The sequence below is a fragment of the Rattus norvegicus genome, chromosome 2, assembly GCF_036323735.1.
Source record: "Rattus norvegicus strain BN/NHsdMcwi chromosome 2, GRCr8, whole genome shotgun sequence".
NCBI lineage: Eukaryota > Metazoa > Chordata > Mammalia > Rodentia > Muridae > Rattus > Rattus norvegicus.
Window position 1 is genome coordinate 176,531,200 of NC_086020.1, and position 25,707 is coordinate 176,556,906.

The 25,707-nt window shown below is 45.1% G+C and overlaps 1 protein-coding gene across 17 annotated transcripts in view; it reads left to right on the plus strand.

The window, feature by feature from the left end:
* Positions 1-74: 74 nt before the first annotated feature.
* The window catches only part of Gon4l (gon-4 like), a 73,173-nt gene continuing 47,540 nt past the window's right edge, over positions 75-25,707 (plus strand). For 3 of the 17 annotated variants that reach the window (XM_039102893.2, XM_039102904.2, XM_039102896.2), the window contains exons 1-10: positions 108-182; positions 1,669-2,196; positions 10,910-11,101; positions 20,102-20,295; positions 20,924-20,998; positions 21,150-21,200; positions 21,728-21,778; positions 22,428-22,526; positions 23,638-23,757; positions 24,130-24,300. In XM_039102893.2, coding sequence (XP_038958821.1) covers positions 1,695-2,196; positions 10,910-11,101; positions 20,102-20,295; positions 20,924-20,998; positions 21,150-21,200; positions 21,728-21,778; positions 22,428-22,526; positions 23,638-23,757; positions 24,130-24,300 — 1,455 coding nt within the window. In that variant the 5' untranslated portion in view covers positions 108-182; positions 1,669-1,694. 17 annotated transcript variants of the gene reach the window in all.

Consider the following 25,707-nt stretch of genomic DNA (forward strand, 5'->3'; position numbering starts at 1 on the left):
ATGAACTAACCCATTAGGGTTGTGGCTTCACCGGCCCTAAAATAAGATGGCGTCAATGTTTGGCGCATGCTCTTTGACGCGCAGGTCCCGCGCCTTGGGGGCGCGCACGTCAGCCGGTGCCGTTGCGTTACTTCCGCTGGTGCAGAAGCTGAGTTTCCGCGGGATCAAGGCGGCCTCTGAGGGTACTGCATAGTGTGTGATGGGGCGGGAAGAGGCACGTTAGACGTGGGGTTCCCGGGCGGAGGCTGCCCAGGATGAGGGGCATCTGCTTCGAGGCTGGGTGCCCGGTGCGTGTGGGTAGCAGGGGTGTGCGTGGTGGTGCGGACTTGGGCTCGTGTTGAGCGCTGAGGTGGAGAGCGGAGCTAGGACTCACTGTGAAATGCTTGTTCAGGAGGGCTCTAGGGACTGCTCGCTCGTTGGCGTTAATTCACTCTTGGTCAATCTTTCCTGGCCTTCAAAGAGCAGACACTTGGAGGTACTGTAGTTTGAAGCGCTTGGAGTTATCCTTGCACAGTTCTAACTGAATAGCCTCTGGCTGCTCCCCTGTCCTTGCTTCCCATCTACTTCCTCCTCCGTGAACCTTATGAAGTCATCTGTGAAATAAGGAATCGCCTAGGTTATTCCCACTCCTCTCCTTCCTCATTTACCCCCTCCCCGACAGATCAACGAATCTTCTCGTGGTTATTGAGCTTTACAAAGATAAGAACCTAGACTCGTAGAGTGAGAGGCCTCCTTTAATGTCCTAAAGAACGTGAATTGCGGAGGCTTAAGAGTTATCTGAGTTTTCTCTGGTACTGTTGAATGGTCTTTCAGGCGTGAAGGTTGCCAATGAGGCATGGTCTTGGACCTGTTTATGAAAGTAAGGGTTTCCTGCATAGAAGGATGCAACGAGGGGCTGGGAATGAAATCATATGGAAGAATGCTTACCTTACATGCATAAAACTCTGGGTTCCTAACTCAATAAATGAGACGTGTTGAAACACCTGTTGTAGCAGCAGCAGAATCGCAACTACGTCATCACATGAGATACACAGCAAGTTGGAATTCACCCATCAGTACCTATGAAAATGCTGACTGCTTGGGCCAAATGCAGCATAGCTTTGTTTAGGCCCATTTTCATTCATTAATCCCTTCAGGGAACAGTCACAGAGTGTCTACAATACCCACATAATGCTGGATACTGGAGAAACCAGTTAAGGATTCCCTTTTCCCACTGACTGCATAGCTCTGGATGACAAAGATACCAGAAAAGTGATATGCGGTACTATAAGATTTACTTTTTTTATTTTTAATTACATGTCTGTGTGTGAGTATGTGGTTGTGAGTGCAGATGGCCGGTTCCAGGCCAGTCTGGCTTTGAACTTACAGAGATCCACCTGCCTCTCTTCCTAGGCTGGGAAGAGGCCTGCACCGTCACATGAAGTCTGAGGTAACAGAAGCTTAAGAGATTAAAGTATCGCTTAGTGCAGGTAGCCTACTGTTCAGTGTGGGATCTGAGCTGAGCTACTGTAATGAATTTCTTATCTTCTGCTAAAAGTCCTAGGCATTCGGTGCGTGATACCCTGTGCGCTCGGGAGTAAACTTGGCCAGCATGAGATGGTAACCGAGCAGGTGCCGTTGCCGTTCACTACCCCTGAGGTGATAAGGACTTGCTTCTTACGCTCTTAGGATGGAACAGAGGCGGGACTTGTAAAATGTTGCCTTGTAAGAAGAGAAGTGGAGTGACCGAGTCTGCGCAGCAGCAAGATGACCAGGAGGGCGAAGATTTACACCTAGAGGCTGCTGTGAAGCCAGACACGGACCAGCTCCCAGACTGCACGTCAGAGTCACTGTCCTGGGGTCAGAGTCACGACAGTGCAGGGTGCCCTGAAGTGCACTCCATGCAGGATGTGGGCAGTCAGCTCAGTGTGGAGGGCACGCCTTTAAGCTCGAAGATGCTCACCCAGCGTGTGAACTTAGCAGTATCAGAAGCTGTTGATGTACCGGTCTCTCAGGAAATCCCCGTTCCTTCCTTGGAGTCTTCTCATTCCCTTCCTGTACATATGGGTAAAGGGAGACTCCAGTCCACTGCCTCAAGGAAAGGGAAGAAAATTGCCTTCATGCCTGGGCAGGTCACCAGAGAAGACGGAGGGGATCACACTGTCCCAGAGGAGCCTCCTTCAGGAGAGCATGCCGAAGAAGTCAAGGCAGAAGGAGGTAAGGGTGGAAAGTCTGGGTCGCTTTCTCTTCTGTTTAGGTTGAACTAAACTCCAAATGTTCCACACTTTACTTTTGGAGTACTAACAGGATGCTGTAAGTTTAAAATCCCACATCTGACCTCTTGTGGGGGGCTGTGTCCATACTGCAAGGTATCAGAACAATGTTGTATCGTAAGACTACACAAGTGCTGGGTACAAGAAGTAAATACATGGCAGGTTTAAGCTTAGACCCCATCTCTGATATCTCATGAATACTTGGTTCATATTGGACCCAAGCATTTCAGACAAATCACAGGCAGTTAGCCTGTGTGTCAGTTATTTGTGTTGTTTTGATATTTTTTGAGACAGGTTCTCTGTGTAGCTCTGGCTGCATTGGAACTCTCTATAGAGACCAGCCTGGCCTTGAACTCACAGAGTTCTGCCTGCCTGTGCCTCCGAGTCCTGGGACGAAAGGCATCGGCCACCATCATCCGGCTTGTGTTTGCTTTCGGTGGTCCCTTAACAGAGAAGTGGAAATTGCTGTGTTTGGACTTGGAATTGTGAACCTTACAAGTGGGTTGAGGATTTCCTTTCCTCTCCAATTGTCTGTATTCTCTTTGACCTTCCCTCATCCTGTTAAACACATATATGTACATGGGCATTTCACTCGTGCACTGTGTGTGTACCTGGTAAGTGTGGATCCAGAGCAGAGAGTCGGAACCCCTGGCACTGCTATTGTGGATGGTTGTGAGCCACCATGTATGGTGCTGGGAACCAAACCTGGGTTCTCTGCAAGACCAACGATTGCTGTTAATTGTTAAGCTGCTCTCTAGCCTTTTCCTCCCCTTTTCTTTTTTTTTTTTTGGTTCTTTTTTTCGGAGCTGGGGACCGAACCCAGGGCCTTGCGCTTCCTAGGCAAGCGCCCTACCACTGAGCCAAATCCCCAGCCCTCCTCCCCTTTGCACTTTTAGCTTTGTCCTGCATATCTGGAGAGATGAACTGTGCACTTTCTTAGTTGGGTATTCATGACGTGGACCTTGTAGGATGAGGGCAGTAGTTTAAAGGAAGACTTTGGGACATTGAGAAAGGCTTTCCAGAGATGAAGATCGCTTTAGACCGAGGGCTGTGAAGATTGCAGTTTGACAGAACGATGAACATCGTATGGACAGAGACATAGAAGAGGTGGGGACGTAGTAGCTTGGAAGAGGTATGGAGAGGTGACTTCAGTGGCACATTAGGTTTCAGTTGTAAAGAACTGAGTTTTCATACTTAGGCCTTGTAGTTTTTCCAGTCGGGAAGCACAGAGCACCGTCTCTTGGTTTGTGGGTTTGCGCCTCTGCACATAGATCTGAGGGCTTGTACACGTTAGGCATGGGCGCTGTTTTTTTTTTTCTCTTTCTAAAAATTTTCTTTTGGTTTTTAGAGATAAGGTCTTCCACTGTAGCCCTGGTTGGTCTGGAATTCACTTTGTAGCCCTGCCTGTTCTTCAGCAAATGGCTCTTGCCTCTCTACCTTCTGAGTGCTAAAGTTACGGTAATTATGTCTTATGCTACCATGCATGAAGGATGGTTTTTTTATTTATTTTTATTTTTTAAAATATTTTCCAAAACGTACATATTTAATTTTTTGATCACTATATATGAATTTGAAGCCAGGTTATGGAGCAGTGCGCTATGTCAGAAGGGGCTGGGCTATGGGAGTCGTGGGGCAACTGGAGGGACCCGTGCTTTACATTTAAACGTAAAGCTTTGACCTTTTGACTTTCAATGGTGTGTGATCACTCATAATCCCAACAATTTAAAATACTTAATTGTTTTAATTTATTCTGTTTGTGGTTATGTGAGTAGTGGGGCGTGTGGGTAAGTGGGTACTGTAGTCCTAATGTGGGGAGCAGAGGACAACTTTCTTTCTCTCTTCTTCATCGTGTGGGTTCCTGGTGTCTAAGTCAAGCTGTAAGTCTTGGTGACAGGAGCTATCTCACTCCTCTCCTTTAAAGAACAGAACAACCACATAACGAGACTGTCTCAGAGCCAAACCAAGGTCTCATGTAAGAGTGGTCTTGAACTTTTGATCCTCTTATATGCTGAAGTATATAGGCTTATACCTCTGAGAATAATCCCTCCACCCCTCCATCCACTATACAGAAGCCAGAAGATGGCACCATATCCCCTGAACTAGAGTTATGGAGGCCGTGAGGTGCCGTGTGGGAGTGTTATCAGTTTCTGCCTCTGAGTTTTGCAGGAGCTAGTTCTCTCCTTTTTCTGAGATAAAGTTTCACAGTAGAGCTCACACTAGCCTAGAACTTCCTATGTGGACCAAGTTGAACTCAGACTGAGAGAGATCTCTAGCCTCTGCCTCCTGAGATCCGGGATCAAAGTGCCCTGCTATTGTGCCCAGCCCTGTTTTCAAGTAACTGTTTTTGTGACTGGTATCACTCTAGGCCAGACTGACTTTAAATGCACTGTAGCCCAGATTGGTCTCCTGCCTTAGCCCCCAAGTACAGAAATTACAAGTACGAACTACCACACTTGGCTTAACAGATTGTTTTAATATTTAGGAAAACAACAGAAGATTGATTGTAGAAAGATTGAAGAAATACAGAAAAGTTACATTATGAAAGTATCAGCATTTTGCTATAGTCGTTACGTTGTTAAACTGTGCTTGTAGACTGTAAGTGATGGTTGTCTCTGTCCTTCCTCAGTGTTGTCAGGGCAGTCCCAGGACTCCTGGGTTCCAGGGAATGTTCCACCTCAGGCCTCCTGGAAAGGCTGGAGTTGCAGGTGGTTGTGAGCTCGCCCATCTGGGTGGTGGCATCCAAACTGAGGTCCACTGGAAGAGCAGTAATTGCTGTCAGTTACTTTCCGAGTCTCCTGCCTATCACTTTGTTTGCTCAGTAGTTCTGAGGGTTGAATTCAGAGCTTCCCTCATGTATGGTGAGCAAACAGTCTAACCCCACCTACATCTCCGGTGCCCAAACAGACAGAATTAGGAAGACTGGAGGAGAAGGGAGAGGAGACAGAGACCAAGCACAGCCAGACAGAAGGGAGGGGGAGTAGACTGTTAGTTAGAGCTGTGGACCTGGCCTGGGGCTCAGTGTCTGGCCAAGCTCTGATCTAGGTCCAGCCCCAGCTCTGCGTGCTCTTGCAGTGGCTCACTTCTTTTGGCTTTGCTTTTGTTTAAGTTTAGTTACCTTTTAAAAAGATGTATTTTCTTTTCTATGCACTCGTGTTTTGTGTGTTTCTCTGTGTACCCATGTTCATATCTGGTGCTAGCAGAGATCAGGAGAGGGTGTCAGATCCCAGGTCCACACTGGACCACCATGTGAACTGATCTTGGGTCCTGTGGAAGAACAGAAATGTGCACTTGCCTGCTGAGCCATGTCCTCTTTAGTTAAATAAATATTTACTTATTTTATGTGTATGGTGTTTGTCTGCACGTATGTCTGCACTACGTATGTCTGCTGGGTGCCCATGGAGAACAGATGATCATGTCAGGTTCCCTGGGACTGGACTTTCAGATAAGTCGTGAGCTTCCATGTGGCTGCTGGGAATCAAACCTGCGTCCTCTGGAAAAGCAGCCAGTGCTAAGCATCTCTCCAGCCTCCTGACTAGGATATTTCTCAAGAGAGGGAAGTGTGGAGGACTTCAGAGGCTCTCGGAGGAGAGTTGTTAAATAGCAGCGTGGCTTAGGGAGATGAAGTAAACTGCAAAGGAGCTCTGTGTAAAGTGTGAAAAGGACTTGAGATGCAGAGGAAGGAAGAGGCAGGGACGGAAGGAATTAGTGTATAAATCAATTTAAAAAGAATAGTCAGGGGCTGGAGAGATGGCTCAATGGTTATGAGTACATACTACTTACAGAGGACTGAAGTTCAGCTCCCCACCCTTATTTCCAGTTGCTTGCAAGAACCTGTAAGTATAGCTGCAGGGCGGTCCCAGCACCTCTGGATTTGATGGACTGAGTGCAGTGCACGCCTAGTGTTGATGAAGTTCTGGGGTCAGCCTCAGCTCAGCATAGACTGGGTGTGTGGAGAGAACACCTGCAATGTCAGCACGCAGGAGGCAGGGACAGCCACCAGGAGTCCTAGTGCATCTTTGGCTGTGTGTGTTTGAGGCCAGCTGAACATGAGACCTTATAAAACTAAAATTTGTAGGATAATTTGGAGTAGTTCAAGATGTTTCAGGTGCCACAGGTCCCAGTGGAGGAAGCTCTGCCGTCAACCTAGCCTTGTGTACCTTGAAGGGCACTGTTTATATGGATTTAAAAGTTCTGCCATGTATGTTTAAAAGATTGTAAGCTGGGCATGGTGGTATTTGCCTGTAATCCAGGCACTCAGGAGGATAAGGTAGGAGGATTGCTGAAAGTTGGAGGCCAGTAAAGATTACATTGCAAGGCTCTATCTCAAAAAAGGGTGAGGTGTCTGCATATGGTGGCCCCATGCCTGTAATCCTTCCGTTTGGGGATGGGATTCAAGGTTGTCTTTAGCTATATAGTGGTTTTGAGTTCAGCCTGGGTTACATGAGACCTGGGGGGAAAAAATAGAATGGGGGCACGGTGGCACACTCCTTTAATTCCAGTGCTTTGGAAGTATGAGTTCAAAGCCAGTCTAGACTACATAGTGCATTCTAGGACAGCCAGGGCTATGTAAAGAGACCCTGTCTCAAAAAACAAAAAAGCCAACACAAACAAAAAAAAAAAAAGCAGTACAAATGTGGTAGCACATACCTGTAATTTCAGTACATGGGAGACTGAGACAGGAGAATTACCGTTAGTTGTTGACTGCCTGACTATCCTTGAACTCACTGTGTAGCCCAGGCTGGACCCAACTTCTCTCCTTTAACTCTATGGGTTCTGGGGATCAAACTCAGTTGTGTGGCTTGGTTGTAAGCAACTTGGGTCTGCTGAGCCATTTTGCTAGTCCCTGATAAATTTACCAGTTTTCCTACAGTCCTTGTTAAGCAAAGCCTGTATGTAACCTTTTGCCACTGTAGGTAAGTAACCCTGGCCTCTACCGGGGAGGCAGGATGAAGTGTTATGTGTTACACTATTATTTAAAATAGGCCTTTTTCCTTCCTTTGGTGGGGCAGTCTCTAATTTAGGAGCATTGTGTATCAGTTGAAACTGAAAATACCAATATGATAATAATTCACAAAAAGTAAAGGGTGTGTTTGTCTGTTCTCTCCTTTGAGAGAAGGGCTAATACTGTAGCCACTTAGAAACTTGTCACCTGCCCTTTCTCAGCTGGAATTACATATGTGTATCACTATTTCTACGTATGTTGGGATTATTTTGTTGTTTTGTTTTTTTAATTTATGGGTGTTTTTTGCCTGTACATGTGTGTCTGCACCACATTTGTGCACTGCCCATAGAGGCCAGAATAGGGTATGGATCCCATGCAACCGGAGTTAAGGACACTTGTGAGCTGTCATGTGAATGTTGGGAACCTAACTTGATCTTTAGGGTAGTCGGAGGATGCCCTCCAGAGCCATCTCGATGGCCACGGGGAGTATATTTCAATGGAGGAAAGTGACAAGTAGTTGGTTTCCTCTTTTGAGACAGTATCTTATGAGCCCAGACTGACCTTGAACTTTGTATGTAGCCCTAGCTGGCTTTGAACTTGAGATGTTCCTGCCTTTTCCTCCCTAGTGCTGGGCTTACAGGCATGAGCCCCACTCCCAGTTTGTGTGGTTGCTGGGCCTTACGCATGCCAGTTAAGAACTCCACTAACTAAGCTACATCTCCAGTGCCACTTGGATCCCTTTTGAAGTAAGAAAGTTTAATTGAAGACTATGCAAACAGATAAGGAAATTTCAGAGATACAGAAAGCAGCCAGGTAAGGAAGCATGCATCTGTAATGTTGGCCTTTGGGAAGTTGAGGCAGGAGACTGCAAGCTCTGGGCCAGCTTCAGCTCTGTGGGGACCTTGTCTCGAAATGAAAATAAGGGCTGGAGAGACAGTTCAGCTGTTAAAGCTTAGGTTCCCAACAAAACCACTCTCCCAAAGGAAACTGCAAACAAATGAGTACAGAAGTCAGCAAGTGTCAGACACCTTCCCCTGCCCTCTTCAGCCCTGCTCCCCACTGCCCTCTTTGGCCCTGCTCTGCCTCCTGGCCTCAATTCTCCCTTTGATCCCCATAGAGTGACTCCTCGATACATGTGTATATGCCAGAATTGATGTATTCTTTCTTTTCTTTTCTTTTTTTTTAATATTTCTTTCAAGTATATGAGTACACTATTGCTCTTTTCAGACATACCAGAAGAGGGCATCAGATCCCATTACAGATGGTTGTGAGCCACCGTGTGGTTGCTGGGAATTGAACTCAGGACCTCTGGAAGAGCAGTCAGTGCTTTTAACCACTGAACCATCTCTCCAGCCTGTATTCTTTCTTTTTCGAACATTGTTTTCTTTTTATGTATGTCTATTTTCACTTTCACTTTTTGGAGGAGGTGCGGCTGGCTGATCTAGAGGCCATGAGTCATCTCACCTGATTACTTAATGTCTTTATAGATTGAACTCCTGTTCTATACTTTCCCTCTAGTTACAACTACAGTTGACTGGTCTAAAATGTAAATTATTTTAAGGGCTGGATCTAGGCTCCTCCGTATCTAGCAGATGTGCAACTAGGTCTTCATGTGGTTCTGAACACTTGGAGTGGGTTCTATCCCTAAAGCTGATGCCTATCTGTGATATCAGTTCCCTAACTTGGCTGTCTTGTCTGGCCTCAGTGGGAGAAGAATAACCTAGTCCTTCAAACACCTGATGTGCCGGGGTTGGGGGATACGGGCATTGGGAGGGTGTTCCACTCTCTCAGAGGAGAAGGGGAGGGGAGATGGGGAGAGGGACTATGAGAGTAGGGGGCACTGGTAAGGGACACATTGCTTGGGATGTAAAGTAAATGAAAACAAAAAAGGGGTCTTATTGTATAGCTTTGCTGCCTGGAGCTCACTTTGTAGACCAGGCTGGCCTTGACAGCTGCCTTTCCCTCTTGATGTTGGGATGAAGGTATGCAGACTCTGGTATGATTTTGTGAGCATTTGTGTGCAAGTGCCCTTGAGGGTGTGGAGACCAAGGACAGCTTGATGGAGCAGGTTCTCAGTCCATCCCTGCTCCCACTCTCCATCTTTTTTTTTTTTTTTTCTTTTTAATTTTTTTTTTTTTTTTCGGAGCTGGGGACCGAACCCAGGGCCTTGCGCTTCCTAGGCAAGCGCTCTACCACTGAGCTAAATCCCCAACCCTACACTCTCCATCTTTGTAGTCAAGACTGTCCTGGACCTCAGACATCCACCTTCTTCTGCCTTCCCAATGCTGGGGCTAAAGGCATGGGCCAGCTAGCCTGCTTACAGTCTTTCTATGACAACTCCATTACTTGTGTTTTCTTTCTCCGGAAATTCCATATGAAGATCAGACTGGCCTCCAGTTTCCAGTGTCCCCTGAATTTGGCCTCGACAGTGATGGGATCACAGTCATGCCACAGAATACCTTCCCTGACAACTTGATTTTTTTATATTTCCTTCTGATAGTAAATATATAATAATTCCTTATATATTTATCAATCTACTCTGTAAAACTTAAGTTACAGAGTCAGGAATATTGTTTTTTGCTTTTATTTTTTTGAGACCTAGCCTTGCTATGTAGCCCAAGACTTAAACTCACTATCCTGCCTCAGCCTCCACAGGGCTAGTAGACAGATGTCTGCCAGTATGCCTCAAACATTTTTTTCTTTTTACAAATTAAAAAGAAAATTAAGTATGTCTTTATTAGGGTCTCTATTGCAGTGAAAAGACACCATGACCAAGGCAGCTCTTGTAAAAAAGTACTTAATTGGACGTTTGCTTACAGTTTCACAGGGTTAGTTCATCATGGTGGGGTGTGTGGCAGCATGGTTTGGTAGCTGCGTCTGAGAACTCTACATTCTGATCCAAGAATTCCACACCCACTCCCACAGTGCCTAATCCTTCGAATCTTTCTCAAATAGTTCACCAATTATGCATGCAAACCTATGAGCCTGTGGGGTTCATTCTCATTCAAACCACCACAGTGTTTTTCTGTACACCAGAGGCAGAGTGCCTCTGGGGTGGGCTCTGAGGTTTCACAAAAGTCCATTCGAGGACCAGTGGCTCTCTGCCTGCTCCCTGTGGGTCAGGATGTATAAAGTTCTTCTGACAGTAGATCACCAGGAACTGGGGTTACCGGTGGTTGTGAGCTGCTGTATAGGTGCTGGGAATTGAACTTGGAACCTTTACAATAATAGCCGGCGTTCTTAACTGCTGAGTTACCTCTCCAGCCCCTACTTTGGACATTTTATATCATTTATAGTTAGGGGAACTTAGTGTTGATGGTCAGCTCTAACTGTCCCTTTGGCCTCTCATGCCCTCTAACCTATATTCTGATTTTTGTTTTCTTGGTGCTATGAACTGAACCCAGAGTTGTCATATTTACTAAGATAACTTAACTCTGCCATTGAACTAAGTCTTCAGCCCATGGTCTCATTTTCTTAGGAAAACAGAGTTCAAAACATATTTGAGTAGAACGAGTCATAGCAGTTTTTGTGTGATTCATTCTGTGAACTAGAGATGAATATTTGGATCTGAGTTTTCATGTCATTCTGTTTTGGGAGCCCATCTTGATGAGAAGGGAAGTCTGTGTATAGTGTGCCTCATGAAGGCGTGTGTCATAAAGGCTCAGAAAGGATTGAATATGGGCGGAGTGTGGAGCAGTGTTTGCCATTCTTCTAGGAGAACTTGAGATGCATTCTGAAGGGGATTTACCTTCGCTGTCATCAGGCAGTCAATCTGCAAAACCGCGTGCCCAGCCTAGGAAGTCATTCCAGCCAGACGGTTCTGCCTTTCCTCAAGAAAAGCCACTTGGACCTCTGGTTCGCCAAGCTGAGGAAGACATGGAGGATGGTGGACTCTTTATTCCAACCGGTAGGCTTCTTTTCTTTTTAATTAGACTAAAACAAAACAAAAACAGTGTTATAGGCAGCAAAACAAGAGACTACCAAAGTATATAGTATGTATATAGTGACTGTAATGTATATTATGTATAAAATGACATATCAGATAGTGGGGTTTTCTGTCAGGATAATGGCAACATCTGGAGTTCACCACCAAAGTGAACCCTGTCTTCCCTTTCAGTTACTGGTTATACTTGGTAGTAATAAATCCCGACTTCCAGTAGCATGTGCTCACTCAACGTGTTTGTCTTCATAAAATGAGTGGGATCAGATGTGTTCCTTTTGGGTGGCTGTTTTCCACTCAGTGTTACGCGTGCTGTCTAAAATCACAGACTTCATTTTTTTGCTATTTAATGTTTTGTTTGAATCCTTTTGTTTTGGCGAATAAACCCAGAACTTTTGTGTGCTTCCTTTAGAGCAATTTAACCCCAACCGCAGGCATCCTACCAGCATTTTCATACTCTCTCGGTTGGTAAGTAGGAGTGTTTGCAAGTCATGGTGGGTGGATGCTGAACTTCCTAAGAAATGGTCCAATGGCCAGGCATGGTGCTGTGAGCCTGGAATCCCAGCACTTGAGGGTTGGGGGAATGAGGATCCGGCGTGAGGTAGAGACCAGCCCGAGATGGACACTGCTTCAGAAAGGAAGTAAATAACCGAGCGACCCTGAGTGCCAGAACTCTCCCCATGACTGGCCTGTGTGCTGCTGATCCGCAGCCATCGCCCTGTCTGCTCATTCACACTGCACAGGACCCATCTTCACCCGTGCCGTTCTGTTGCAGCTTCAGCTTGTACGTCTAAGTGAGCGATGACTGTGTTTCCACAGTTGCTTCCTTTGGAGAAGTGGCTGTTCACTGCTCTGTCGTTCATTGGGAAGCTGGAAGAGTTTGTGTTTGAAGCATGGTTTCACTGGGTAGCCACGGCGCCCCCCAGGTTTGGTGTACTTCTCCCTTGGTTCCCTTTCAGTGGGATTTATTTATTTATGCTTTTGAGACAGGGTCTCTCTATTATATATAGCCCTGGCTATCTTGGACTTACTGTGTAGAGTAGGCTAGCTTCAAGTTTACAGAAATTTTAAATTTCTACTTGTTTCTGACTCCCCAGTCCCTGGATTAAAGGCCTGTTATAAACAACCAAAAGAGAGAAACAAATAAATTATTTTCAGGGGCCAGGATGGATGGGTATAGCTTTCTATCTTAATACCTCTTATTAAAAGCAAACAACTTTTTAATGTTCCTATGTGATTTGCTGTAGACATACCAGGCTACTTTATTCATGGTCACTGTAGACCAGGCTGGCCTCGAACCCACGAGATCCTCCTGCCTCTGCCTCCTCAGCGCTGGGATTAAAGGCGTGCATCACCACCGCCCTGCCAAGCACCCTTTAATCTTTGTTGTTGAATCCATTTCTTGTGTGTGTGTTGTGCCCACTCATGCATGTAAATGTGCTCCAGGAGAGCTGTGGAGGCCAGAGGCCAGTTTGCAGAAGTCGGTCCTATACTTTGGGCCTTGGGGATTGAAATCAGGCTTGGTGGCAAGTGCTGGGCCACCTCACTGCCCTTTTTATTTCTCTTGAGTGGGGTCTTACTCTGTGCCCCTTGCTGGCCTGGAAATCACTATATAGCCCATGACCTTGAAGTTGCTGAGTTTCTCCTGCTCTGAGTGTTGGGATCATGTGTAAACTTATGTCACCAGGTTCACTTGCTGGGTGTGCTGAAAACCCGATTGCTCCTGTGTTGTTACTGCTGAGGGTTTCTGTAATGGCGTAACTTCAGGGGACAGTTTGACTTGGACTGTGTACCTGCTTCTCAGTCTTTACCCAGTACACACTTGTGGATCTTAGCTGAAACTGTTGATTATCTGGTTCTAATGGTAGTTTTTTTCTTGTCATTTCTTCTTCATAAATGGAATTTTTCAGTAAAAAGGCACACCCATAGTGCCAGCATTTGGGAGGTTAAAGCAGGAGAATTGCTGTTATTTTCAGTTAGCCTGTGCTGTGCATTGAGACCCTGGCAAAGGAAAGATAGAAGGGTTGTTTGTTGGTAAGGTCTGGCAGAGCCTGTCTGTAGTGTCAGACAAGCACTTCAAGTTGCAAGACTGAGAGACGTGAGTGAGTCAGTGACTTAGTAAATGGGGGGATGGGGAGGACGACAACGACGAGGAGACAGTCTTGGCTCGCATGGCAAGCTGATCTTGAACTCAAGGTGCTCTGTCTGAGTGCTGGGATTACACATGCATGCTGCCACATTTGGTTAGTATTTACATATAGAACATAGGCTCCCATTTTTATATTCTATAATAGAAATTATAATATTATAAGTACATTCTCGCTGTCTTCAGACACATCAGAAGAGGGCATACGATCCCATTACAGATGGTTATGAGCCACCATGTGGTTGCTGGGAATTGAATTCAGGACCTCTGGAAGAGCAGACAGTGCTCTTAACCACTGGGCCATCTCTCTAGCCCCTATGATAGAAATTCTATTCTAATACTACCGATATTATTTTTCCCAGCTTTTTACCTTTAACTCATGGAGAGCTGTTTCAGATTGGTTATTTTTTAGGCCTTTCTGTTGCCTCTGGGTGTATATAAATCAGGTTGGTCATGAACTCTTGCAATACAGCCTGTACCCTGCGAGAGCCTTGACTACGGGTATGCAGAGCTGTTTTAGTTTTGCTCTGTGTTTTAGTAACATGTCGCTTCCCCTACAATCACATTTTTGTCTTTTTTGTCTATAAGTCATGTAGTCTTGGGGCTGGGGTATAGCTCAGTTGGTTGAGGTCCTGCCTAGTGTGCACCAGCCTGGGTTTCATCTCTAGTACTGAGCACAGCAGACATTGTGGGCTGTGTAGTAATCCCGGCAGTCAGGAGATGGACACAGGAGATAAGGACTCAGAATTCTTCTGCTCTGTCTCCTCCTTCTAATCATAGCAAGATCAAAGAAAACCTGGGATACATTGTCACAGAAATTTTTTTTTATTTGTTCAGTTAATTTTTTGTTCTAGGATTCAAACTCTTGGTACATCTAAGTGTTCTTTTCCTTTCTGGGTCTGTGTCCCCAGCCTGTAATTTTCCATGTTCATATAGGCAGAAATGTTCCATTCAGATGGATTTGTTTTTTTCCCTTAAGAGTAGGACTTTTTTTTCAAATAGTGGATTATTATTTATTAAAATATCAAGGTGGATATTTACTGCTTCATTTAGCCCAAATAATTTAAAAATGTCTTTTTAGATTTATTTTATTTTATCTTTTGTGCAGAGAGGGCTTTCTCCGCATGTGTGTATATGCACTGTGTGCGTGCTGGTGCCTGTGAGCTACCACAGGGGACTGAACCCCATCCTCTGCGTGAACAGCAAGTGCTGTGAGCTGCACAGTGTCCCTCCCACTGCACTGTACCATATTTTTGAGCGTTGCTTTCTAGGACCAGTTTCATTTCAGGTTTTAATAGAAATGGAGCATCTTCAGATTCCAGTCTGAACATGCAGTTAGTCCCTGCCTTCACTGCTAGCCCTAATATTGCCTTTTTCAGTAGTAATTTTTCTCCAAATCTCTGCCTGATTTTTATTGAGAAATAGGATTAGTACCAGACTACCCCATGTTATATAGGCATTTAAATGATTTTATTTGTCTATCAGTGCTGAACATTTAAGGGGTAACTTTTCCAAGATGAATCTTGTGTTTTCCTAGCTGTGCTCCACTTCCCTGGGTGCAGCCGTCCTTCTGTCCGAGTGTTCCTAGAGCTGCAGCTGAGACTGGCAGTCTGTCAGGGGTGCAGCCGTCCTGCTGTCTGAGTGTTCCTAGAGCTGCAGGTGAGACTGGCAGTCTGTCAGGGGTGCAGCCGTCCTTCTGTCCGAGTGTTCCTAGAGCTGCAGCTGAGACTGGCAGTCTGTCAGGGTGCAGCTGAGACTGGCAGTCTGTCAGGGTGCAGCTGAGACTGGCAGTCTGTCAGGGGTGCAGCCGTTCGAGCTCCTTTAGGAAGAGGCAAGGTTGTTAGTTTGCATGTGAGGTCTCATTGTTGGTGCACTGCTGGGAAATCTTCACTGGACACAGTGAAAGATTCTTAGGACAGTTTCTTGGCCTGTTTGTATCCTTCTTTAGGGACTTGTTTCTATGCTGTGCTTAACCTTTCACAAGTACTTCTCAGCGTTGTCTCAGTGATCCAGTTTGTGTTCTGTAGACCAGGAAGTGTAGATCTCACTGTATAACCAGGCTAGAGGATCGAACTCTAAGTAATCTTCCTGTTTCATCTTTCCAAGTTCTATATTACAGGTATAAGCTACCTGTACACACAGTCTGTGTGTGTGTGTGTGTGTGTGTGTGTGTGTGTGTGTGTGTGTGTGACAGAGAAACTTAAAGCTCCGGAGATGATTCCGTGAGTACATTGCTTTCCGCCAAGCCTGTTGATCTAAGTCGGATCCCTGCATCCCACTGGTGGAGAACGAACTTCATTGTCCTCTGACTCTGCTGTATGGTCTGTGGCGCCCCTTCCATAAATAAGTAAATGTAAATGACAAAAATGATTAAAAAAAACTCACTTTCCTGGTGAAATTGTATTCCCACCACAAATGATTTCTTTTATAGAATATACCAGTGAGTCTTCTGATCCTGGAATTTTCTTTGGAGCAAGGCTTTAACACTACAAATTCCATTTCTTTAAAGATTTTTTAAAAAATTATTTATTTATTTATTTATTTTTAAAGATTTATTTATTCATTTATATATATATAGTACGCTGTAGCTGTCTTCAGATACACCAGAAGAGGGCATCGGATCTCTTTACAGATGGTTGTGAGCCACCATGTGGTTGCTGGGAATTGAACTCAGGACCTCTGGAAGAGCAGTCGGGTGCTCTTAACCGCTGAGCCATCTCTCCAGCCCTAAAAATTATTTATTTAATGTACATGAGTACACTGTAGCTGTCTTCAGACACACCAGAAGAGGGCATCAGATCCCATTTCAGCCACCATGTGGTTGCTGGGATTTGAACTCAGGACCTCTGAAAGAGCAGACAGTGCTCTTAAACCTCTGAGCCATCTCTCCAGCCCCCCAGGGTTTCTTTTAAGATTGATTTATTTCTATTTTATGTATATGAGTGTGCCTGGTGTCCAGCTGCAGAGGCCAGAACAGTATGTCTGATCCTCTGGAACTGGAGTTAAAACAGTAGTGGGCTACCATGGGTGGAGGGAACTGAACTTGGCTTCGGTGAAAAAGCAGCCAGTGCTCTGAGCTCTCTCTCCAGCACCGTGTGCTTGTTTTAAACATAGAAGACGGTGTTAATCTTCATCTTTGGCAACTCCTTGTTTTCAAATAACAGCAAACAAGAGATGCCAGAGAGGGGTTGCCTTGTTTATATGTCTGTGATAATCGCTTCTAAGTTATTAGATCTTACAGCCGAGTTTTCCCATCTTTCTGATTCTATGCTTTTCTGAAGAGTAGGGATACTTTACCTCTGCCTTTTGTGTAAGTTTTCTTTTGTGCTAGAGTATAGTTTAAGTTGTTGTCCTTATTTCCTTTTTGTAGCACAAATGATATGACAATGAAACGTTGTTTTGTTATTTTGAGACAGGTTTTCTCCAGGGAGCCCTGGCTGTCCTGGAATTCACTCTGTAGACCAGGCTGACCTTGAACATGGAGAGGTTCATCTGTGTGCTTCCTGAGTGCTGGGATTGAGGGACTCAGTCACACTCAGTTGATGCATTATGTTCGTGTGGTTCCATTGACTTTAAAGTACTTGGATAAGTTGTGCTTCCTTTAGTTTGCATCAAATTCCTAATGCTTGGTTAGCCAGATTTTACAAAAGAGAATCTTGGAGACTCCATTACCACGGTAACTTGGTTAATATGTGAAATTGAGACACAACCTTAGGATTTCTGACTTTATCTGACCTGTATGGAGTAACAGTTTCACTGCAGAGTCTAGAATTAGACTTCAGTGGCTTCAGTGTGTGATTGATATCTGGTGTAGTGTCCTTTACCTAAAATATAGCACCTTGGCAGATCAGAAGTTGAAGGCCAGCCCGGGCTAAATATCAAGGGTCCTGTGTCAGAAACAAAACAAAACAAACAAAAAAAATTATTGCTTCTGTATATCCCAGTTTGTGTATGTGCTTTTTCAAAAGGGATTTATTTTTATTCTCAGTTATGCGTATGCATGTGTGTTTGGGTGGATAGGTGCATGTGAGTGCTGGTGCCCTTGGAGACCAAAGGTGTCACTTTGGTTACAAGCAGTTGTGAGCCACCTGACATGGGTGCCGAGAATCAAACCTAGTTCTGAAGAGCAGTACATTCTCTTAACCACTGAACTCTCTCGCCAGCCCTTTTTTTTTTTTTTAATTAATTAATTAATTAATTTATTTATTTTTTAAGATTTTATTTATTCATTTTATATATGATGAGTACACTGTCACTGTCTTCAGACACACCAGAAGAGGGCATCAGATCTTGTTACAGATGGTTGTGAGCCACCATGTGGTTGCTGGGATTTGAACTCATGACCTCTGGTAGAGCAGTCAGTGCTCTTAACCGCTGAGCCATCTCTCCAGCCCAAAAGTCTGCTATCAAGGTGTTGGAGAGAGGGATTTGTGTTTTTTTTTTTTTTGGTTCTTTTTTTCCGGAGCTGGGGACCGAACCCAGGGCCTTGCGCTTCCTAGGTAAGCGCTCTACCACTGAGCTAAATCCCCAGCCCCGCCAGCCCTTTTATTTTTATATTTGTTTTTGAGATAGGATCTCACCTCTGCTGGCCTACATCTCAACCTGAAGCAGCCCTCTTGTCTCAGCCTTTAAGGTGATGGGAAACTGTAGATATAAGCTTCCAGGAGTGGGTTTCTTAGACTAGGTCTCATGTAGCTCAGGCTGGCCTTGAACTCTTGATTCTCCTGCCTCTATTTATCAGACTGGCATTATTGGTGTGTATCATCTTAGTCATTGTCTTCCCTTCCTCCCTCCCTCCCTCTCTCCCTCCCTCCCTCTCACTCTCCCTCCCTCCCTCTCTTTCTTTCTTTCTTTTTTTTTTTTGTTAAAGGTTATATATGTTAGAAGTGCTAATATAGCTCAATGTTACCATGTCCAGATATTTGACACATACCAAAGCCAAACATTCTAATTCTAGACTCTGCAGTGAAACTGTTACTCCATACAGATCAAATAATATGTCAGAAATTCAAAAGTTTGTGTACCAATTTCATAAATTATGTTACCATGGTGATAGAATCTCCAATGTGTTCTTTTCGTAAAATACATCTGTCTTCCCACTAGAGGCTTTATGCAAATTGAATGAAATAGAATTTGTGTGTGTGTGTGTGTGTGTGTGTGTGTGTGTGTGTGTGTGTGTGTGTGTATGGGTGGGTGGGTGGGTGGTGTTGTTTAGGGAGTGGTGCCATGGTGTACCTGGATGTCAGAGGACAACATGAGAGACTGGTTCTCTCCTTTTCCCATGTGGGTTCTAGAGCTTGGCAGTCAGGCCTGGCCTCAAGCCCCTCTTTTTCTTTTTATAAATATTTTCCTAAATTTCATTTAATATATTCTGTGGATTTTATTTGTTTGTTTGTTTATTTTACATCCCAGTTGTCCCCCCCCCCCATCCTGGTCTCCCCCTCACAGTCCCTCCCCATCCCCTATCTCTCATCCCCCTTTCCTATGAGAGGGTAGGGACCCCCGTACCCCCCTCCACCGGTTTATCAAACCTTTGCAGGTTCAGGTGCATATTCTTTTTAAACTGTATGTGATAAACTTTTTGCCTGCATGGTTATTTGTACACCATGTGCCTGCAGAGACCAGAAGGGGGCATCAGATCCCCTGGATCTGGTGTTACAGACAGATGTGGTGAGCCATGGTGTGGGTGCTTTGAATTGAAGAGAATTCAGTGCTCTTCACCGCTGAGCCACTTCTCTAGCCTCCCTCCCTCCCTCCCTCCCTCCCTCCCTCCCTCTTCCCCCCCTCTTTGAGATAAAGTCTTACTGTGTAACCCTGGCTAGACTGAAACCTGCCATGTAGACCAGGTTGGCTGTGAAGTAACAGGTCTGCCTGCCATTTTCTGGGATTAAAGGTGCATGGTCAGCACGCCCAGGGTTCTTTTTTTATTTTAATTTTTTTAAAGATTTATTTACTTATTTTATGTATATGAGTGTTCTATCTGTATGTACACCTACATGCCAGAAGATGGCGTCACATTCTAGGGTAGATGGTTGTGAGCAATCATGCAGTTGCTGGGAATTGAACTCAAAATCTCCAGAAGAGCAGTCAGTGCTCCTGACCGCTGAGCCGTCTCTGCAGCCCAGCAGAGGTTCTTTATGTAGCTCGTGTTATTCTCTATGTACCCTGCGGACCTGGAATGGAGAATCTGCCTTCTGTCCCAAGGTGCTGTAGATTTGCCACTAGACTGGGCAGCGATGCCTTTCTGTGTCAGTTTTCTAATCTGTACAGTGGGAAAATTAACAGTGTCTGTGTTTCATGAGTGTCAGTTTCTTCCTCTCCCTTCCTTCCTTCCTCCCTCTTTGTTTTTTGTTTTTGTAATTTTGAGACAGGGTTTTTCTGTGTAACCCTGGCTGTCTCTGTAGACCAGGCAGGCCTCAAAATGAGAGATCTGCCTGCCTCTGCCTCTGCCTGGAGATCAGCTAGGATTAAAGGTGGTGCCACCTCTGCCTGGCCTGTGTTAGCTATTTTGTTTTGTTTTTTTGAGACAAGGTCTCACTCTTTAATTCTGACTGGCTGTTCTGGAAATCACTGTGTAGACCAAGCTGGTCTCTGCCTCTTTAGTTCTGGGATTGAGGGTGCTCACTACCAGCACCTAGCTGAGTGTTAGCTATTGTGACTAGTACCACAGCACCATTACCAACGTCATGACAAACCATTGCTGCCACATCGTGCTGTTTGGTTCTCAGAGTCACACAGCAGGCAGGTTGGTTTCTTTCACCTGAGTTTCTAGAGGAGTATTTTAGAAGAGTCTGCTGATGTTCTTCTTGGTTTATTTGCAGAAGAGCAAGATGGTGAAGAAAGCGATAAAAGGAAAAAAACTAAAAAGGGAACCAAGAGGAAGCGAGATGGAAGGGGTCAGGAGCAAGGGACGATGACGTACGACCCAAAAGTGGATGACATGCTGGACCGCACCTTAGAGGATGGTGCCAAGCAGCACAATCTGACAGCAGTAAATGTCCGAAACATCCTGCATGTGAGTCACTGTGGGCAGCTACTCAGTCTGCACAGAAACTTCCGTAGAGAACAAATACATAGGCCCTCGACTCCTGCTATGTGAGTAGCAATTTGGTCGTTTATGTGTGACAGAATGTTTTACATCCTGAGATGGCTTTCTCTCTGCACTCAGCACACACGTGAAGTCAGAACACGTGTTGAAAAGATGAGCTACCTATATATACTTGCTTGCACTGAGTAGATCTATAATGGACCGTGTCAGAAGAACAGCCATGGTAGTTGGTAGTGCTTTGTGCATATGTAAAGAATGCCTTTGAGAACTAGCAGAGTGTTTCCTTAGCATGCACAAGAATGGCCAGGGTTCTGTCCTCTGCAGGATTTTTTAAAAAAGGATGCCTTTGGTACATGATCCTCTTCCAACTCTTACCTGGGAGTGCACATTCCTGGTTCCGTTACAGGCAGTGAGTGGGGCCATTTGCTCCCATGTTGTTTCAGGGATTGCATGTCCTCTTGCCCCCAGGTTGAAGCTGCTCAAGAATCTAGCTACCGTTTATCCTGCAGGGAAGCCTGGCTGTAGTTACATACAGTTGGCTATAGCCCCGATGACAAACCCCTCTGCCTAAGGTGGATGTCCTCTCTCTCCCCAGGAAGTAATCACGAACGAACACGTTGTGGCCATGATGAAGGCGGCCATCAGTGAGACAGAAGACATGCCGCTGTTTGTGAGTAGCTTCGTGTTAGTCTTTCCACACCGGGGAACCTTTGCAAGGCTGGGAGAGGGCACTAGCAGTTTGTAAACTTGACACACCTGGGCTTCGAGAGATGACATCATAATCTTTATTGACTACTTCGTTCCTGTATGTCCCTCCTTAGGAGCCTAAGATGACACGCTCTAAACTGAAGGAAGTTGTGGAGAAAGGAGTGGTATGTGTTCTGAGTTTCTCTTTACCTTGGGAAGTAGAGTCTCATTCTAGGTTATTCCTAGAGAAGAAACACATGAACAATTTGGTTTGGGTTTGCCTCTTGAAATAATTCTGTGTAGGCCGGGCTCTTAGCTCAGGGTAAGTTTGCCTAACATACATGGGATTACAAGTGTAAGCTCCCTGCCCAGTTTTTCCTGAGGTGCCCTGGCATGAGTGGAGGGTACCCAGGCCTCATCCTTGGTTAGTGCTCCTTTCTTGCGAGTTGGGAAGCTTTGGTGGTGTGGTGGGTTGCTGGAGGCAGGTCACGTGGTATGACCAGGCTGACCGTGATCTTCCTGTACATAGCCCAGGCTCTTCTGAGCTTGTGTCAGAGTGCTGGGATTATAAACCTACAGGTATTTTAGAATACTGTGCTCAGTGACAGTCATCAGTGACAGCCGACTCTAGCTACTTACTAAGTAGGTGGCTGTCTTGATTATCAGCAAATGAGAAGCAGCTTCATGTTATTACTTGCATTCTTTTTGATAGGTAATTCCGACTTGGAATATTTCACCAATTAAGAAAGCCAGTGAAACTAAGGTAAACTTAGAAGCAGTCATTGTTACTCTTTTTCCAAAATACTCACTCAGTTTTGAAACCTAATTTCTCAATTCGCTACTTTGTAGGCCTGTCTTTGTAGACCTGGCTTTTTTATTTGCAGGTTTGGGTTTTTCCATTCTGTCACACCCAGCCTTATGCCCTGTGGAATTACACAAATGCTGTCCATGTTGTTTGATGTGGTTGTACATTAGACTCCTAGAATTCTTTTCTTCCCTAATATCTTCACTTTATTTTCTGAATGTGTGTGATCTGTGCTTCCCCTCCCTCTCTCTTCCTCCCTCTCTTCATCCCTCCTTCTCTTTATCCCTTCTTCCCCCTTTCTTCTTTCCATCTGTCCTGCTGCTGTCGCTTCTGCAGTTGCTAAGCCAGAGCCTATTCGTGGTGAGCCGCTGAACTTTCTAATCTCCCACCGCATTCTGATTCTTTGTCTTTGTTATTTTATATTTACATATTCATCTGTGTGTCCAGTGGAGGTTAGAGGACAGACAGTTGTGGGGATTGATTCTCTCCTGCTGCTGCACTGGCCCGCCTGAGGGTTGAACTCAGGTCACTGGGCCTGTGCCTTTAGCTGCTGAGCCATCTTTCTGTACCCTCCACCCCCACCCCCACTTGTGTGTTCCTATTAAAGCAGCCCCCACAGTTTGTGGATATTCACCTGGAAGACGATGACTCCTCAGATGAAGAGTACCAGCCAGACGAGGAAGAGGAAGACGAGACAGCTGAAGAGGTCAGTGGGTGCTCACTGTTAGCGGAGGGTGAAGCTTGGCTTCATAGGAAGAGCAGATTTGGGGAATTAGTGTTGCCACTCATTCTAGACAGATGGTTGAGGATGGTTCTCTTTCCTGGAGATTGCTCCGCTGTGAGGAGCTTTTCTGCTCTTCAGAGTCACTGGATAATTAAGCCTGCATTGTGAAACGTAGCACATGTAACGCAAAGGTGGACTACAGTTTCAGTACCTGGGAAGTGCGTGTAGGAGGGTCGGGTTCAACGTTATCCTCAGCTAACAGTGTGCTCTAGGCCCTGTCTTAGAAATCAACAGACAAGTTGTACCCCAACCCTGACGTCTTGATAGTCACTACTGTTTTCTTTATAGTTATGTCAGCTGGTGTGAGCCTGTGTATCACCCTATATACACCTTAATGTACTTCAAGCTTTCCTGTTTATGAACTTCATTATTGTTGCCGTTATGATGAATTTATTTTATTTTTCATTTTATTTTTGAGAAAGGGTCTCATTATGTAGCTAGGCTAGCCTAGAGTTCCCCAGGTAGATCAAGTTATCCTCAAAGTCATAGAGATCCTCCTGCCTCTGCCTCCTGAGTGTTGGGATTAAAGGTGTGTGCCACCATGGTTGACCTTTTTCAAGAAAGGTTTTTTCTTCTTTATTTCTGTTAAAGCCTTACCCTTTAACAGTTTATAATGAGATGAGGCCAAAGGTTTGACTCCTGCAGTTGTTCTGTCTCTAGGCTATTAAGTTATTGAAAATTCATTTTTTTCTATGACATACAATTATTGTATGCACGACAGTCTGTCTATCACACATACTATATATGTGTGTATGTATATATGCATACATTTATCTGTGTGGGGTGTTGTTTGGGTGTGCATGTGTGCCACAGTTTGTGCTCCATCTTGGGAAAGATGGATTCTTCCCTTCTACCATGTGGGTCTCGGGATCGGACTGAGGTCGGCAGGCTTGGTCACACACCTAGTTGTCTGCTGTGCCATCCTACCAACCCAAATCCCAGATGACTGGTACTTTGTGCTCTATTCTGTGTAACATTCTGTGCTCTGGACGGAGGTTGGCACACACGTGAGCGTGGCCTGGGTCTGTTTTAGAGCTTGTTGGAAAGCGATGTTGAAAGCGCTGCTTCGTCTCCACGGGGAGTGAAGAGGTCCAGACTGCGACTGTCCTCTGAAGCGGCCGAGGCAGATGAGGAGAGTGGCGTGTTGTCCGAGGTAAACCAGCGCCAGACAAGACAGGCTTCACACACCAGATAAGCAGTGGCTTCTTCTCAGAAGTAGCTGGTCTATCACTGGAATTTTGGGTTGTCACTTTTTCAAAGTTCCTCAAGTGAATGAACAGTTAAGCTGACTGAGAGCTAGCATGGTCAGAGAGGTTTTCTGAGTTTCCATGCTGTCTTTAAAGCCAAGTAGTGTTCTGTTTGCTTCATTGGAAGTAAGATGATACCTAGTTGGATCTGTGTGTTGAAGTTGCCATTCATCTGTCTCCATCTAGAAAAGAGGAAAATAGCCACATTAACTGCATGTGAAAGACCTGCCTCTCCTCCCCCTGCCTTTCCTCCTAACACGGTGTCCCTTTTTAATTAGGTTGAGAAGGTTGCCACCCCTGCTCTTAGGCACATCAGTGCTGAGGTCGTGCCCATGGGGCCTCCACCTCCTCCAAAACCAAAGCAGACCAGAGACAGCACTTTCATGGAGAAGCTAAACGCAGTGGACGAGGAGCTGGCAGCTAGTCCTGTCTGCATGGATTCTTTCCAGGTAAGCATCGCCATTGAGCTCAGAGAAGGTAGTGGGGCTGGCGGGAAGAGTAGTTTCTTATGTAGGTGTCATGCTGTTGTTTGTCTTTGATTCTCTTGCTTTGTGCTGATTTTCTCAAGTAAAACTGCAGTGCTGTTGTTGTTATTACTATTATTATTAATTATTTTGGTTTTTGAGAGATCACCTGCCTCTGTCTCCCAAGTGCTGGGGTTAAAGACACCCAGCCTGGCTTTTTTTTTTCTTTCTTTCTTTTTTACAGACATGGTCATGCATAGTATATAATCTTTGAAGGAAGGCTTGGAACTTGATATGTAGACCTGTTGGCCTTAATCATAATATGATCCACCTTCCCTAGCTTCCTTAGATCCTGGGATAAAAGGTACACACCGCCCAACTGAGGATGACAGTTCTTAGGAAAGGAATAAACTGTGGGACAGTATTTAAAATTGGCAAGATAATCTGGGAATAGTGGTAGATGCTATAATCCTAGCACTAAAAGCAAAATTTTAAAAAAAAGGTAATGTGACGACAGACCTAGACTATATGAAAATACCTACAAATACATTTTTGATAAGAGACCTTTAGGTCTGAGTTCAAGGCTAGCCTGGTCTACAGAGTGAGTTCCAGGACAGCCAGAGTTACACAGAGCATCCCTGTCTCAAGCAAACAAACAAACAAAACATACAAACAAACAAAAACAAACCAAAACCTCTCAAACAAACAGGAACACTGTTGCTCTTCCAAAGGACTCAAGCCACATGGTAGCTCACAACTGCCCCCAGCTCCAGTGGAGGGGCTCACACACCCTCTTTTGTCTTTTGTGGACAATGCATACAAATGATGCATCATGTTCAGGCTAAAATACCCGTATGTATAAAGTAAAAATAAAGACTCAAAGTGCGGCCTAACTACTGGGAGACCCCCCCCAGGTGAGACTTGAGAATGCAAACACAAGAGGTTTATTTTCTTGTGGGTCAGGGTTGAGCTTCAAACAGCCCCTCATTCGAGTGACTAAAAGGCAACCCCAAATGGCTATAGCAAGCAGTTTTTATACTTTTTAGGAGTACAGGTTACATCATCATGGTTACAATTTAAAATTATTGGCTAAGCAATATTGACCTTTAAATCTATTGGTTAGCAAGCATGAGCAGATTCTGACATGCATTCGAACTCTATCTGGGGCCAGAGGGTCAGGTGACTATCAGTCAATATGTTCTTCAGTTCTTCAAGAATGTTCCTGCTCCTCCCGAGAACTGTGGGTGGAGAATGGAACTAGGCTTAGCCTTGCCCCAAGGTGAGTGGGTGTAAGGCTGGCGAAAGCCTCCCAGGATCCTTCAAAGGCTAACAGAAAGGTTCATCAAGTAAAAGTATTTGGGAACAAACCTGACAATCTGATTTAGTTTCCCA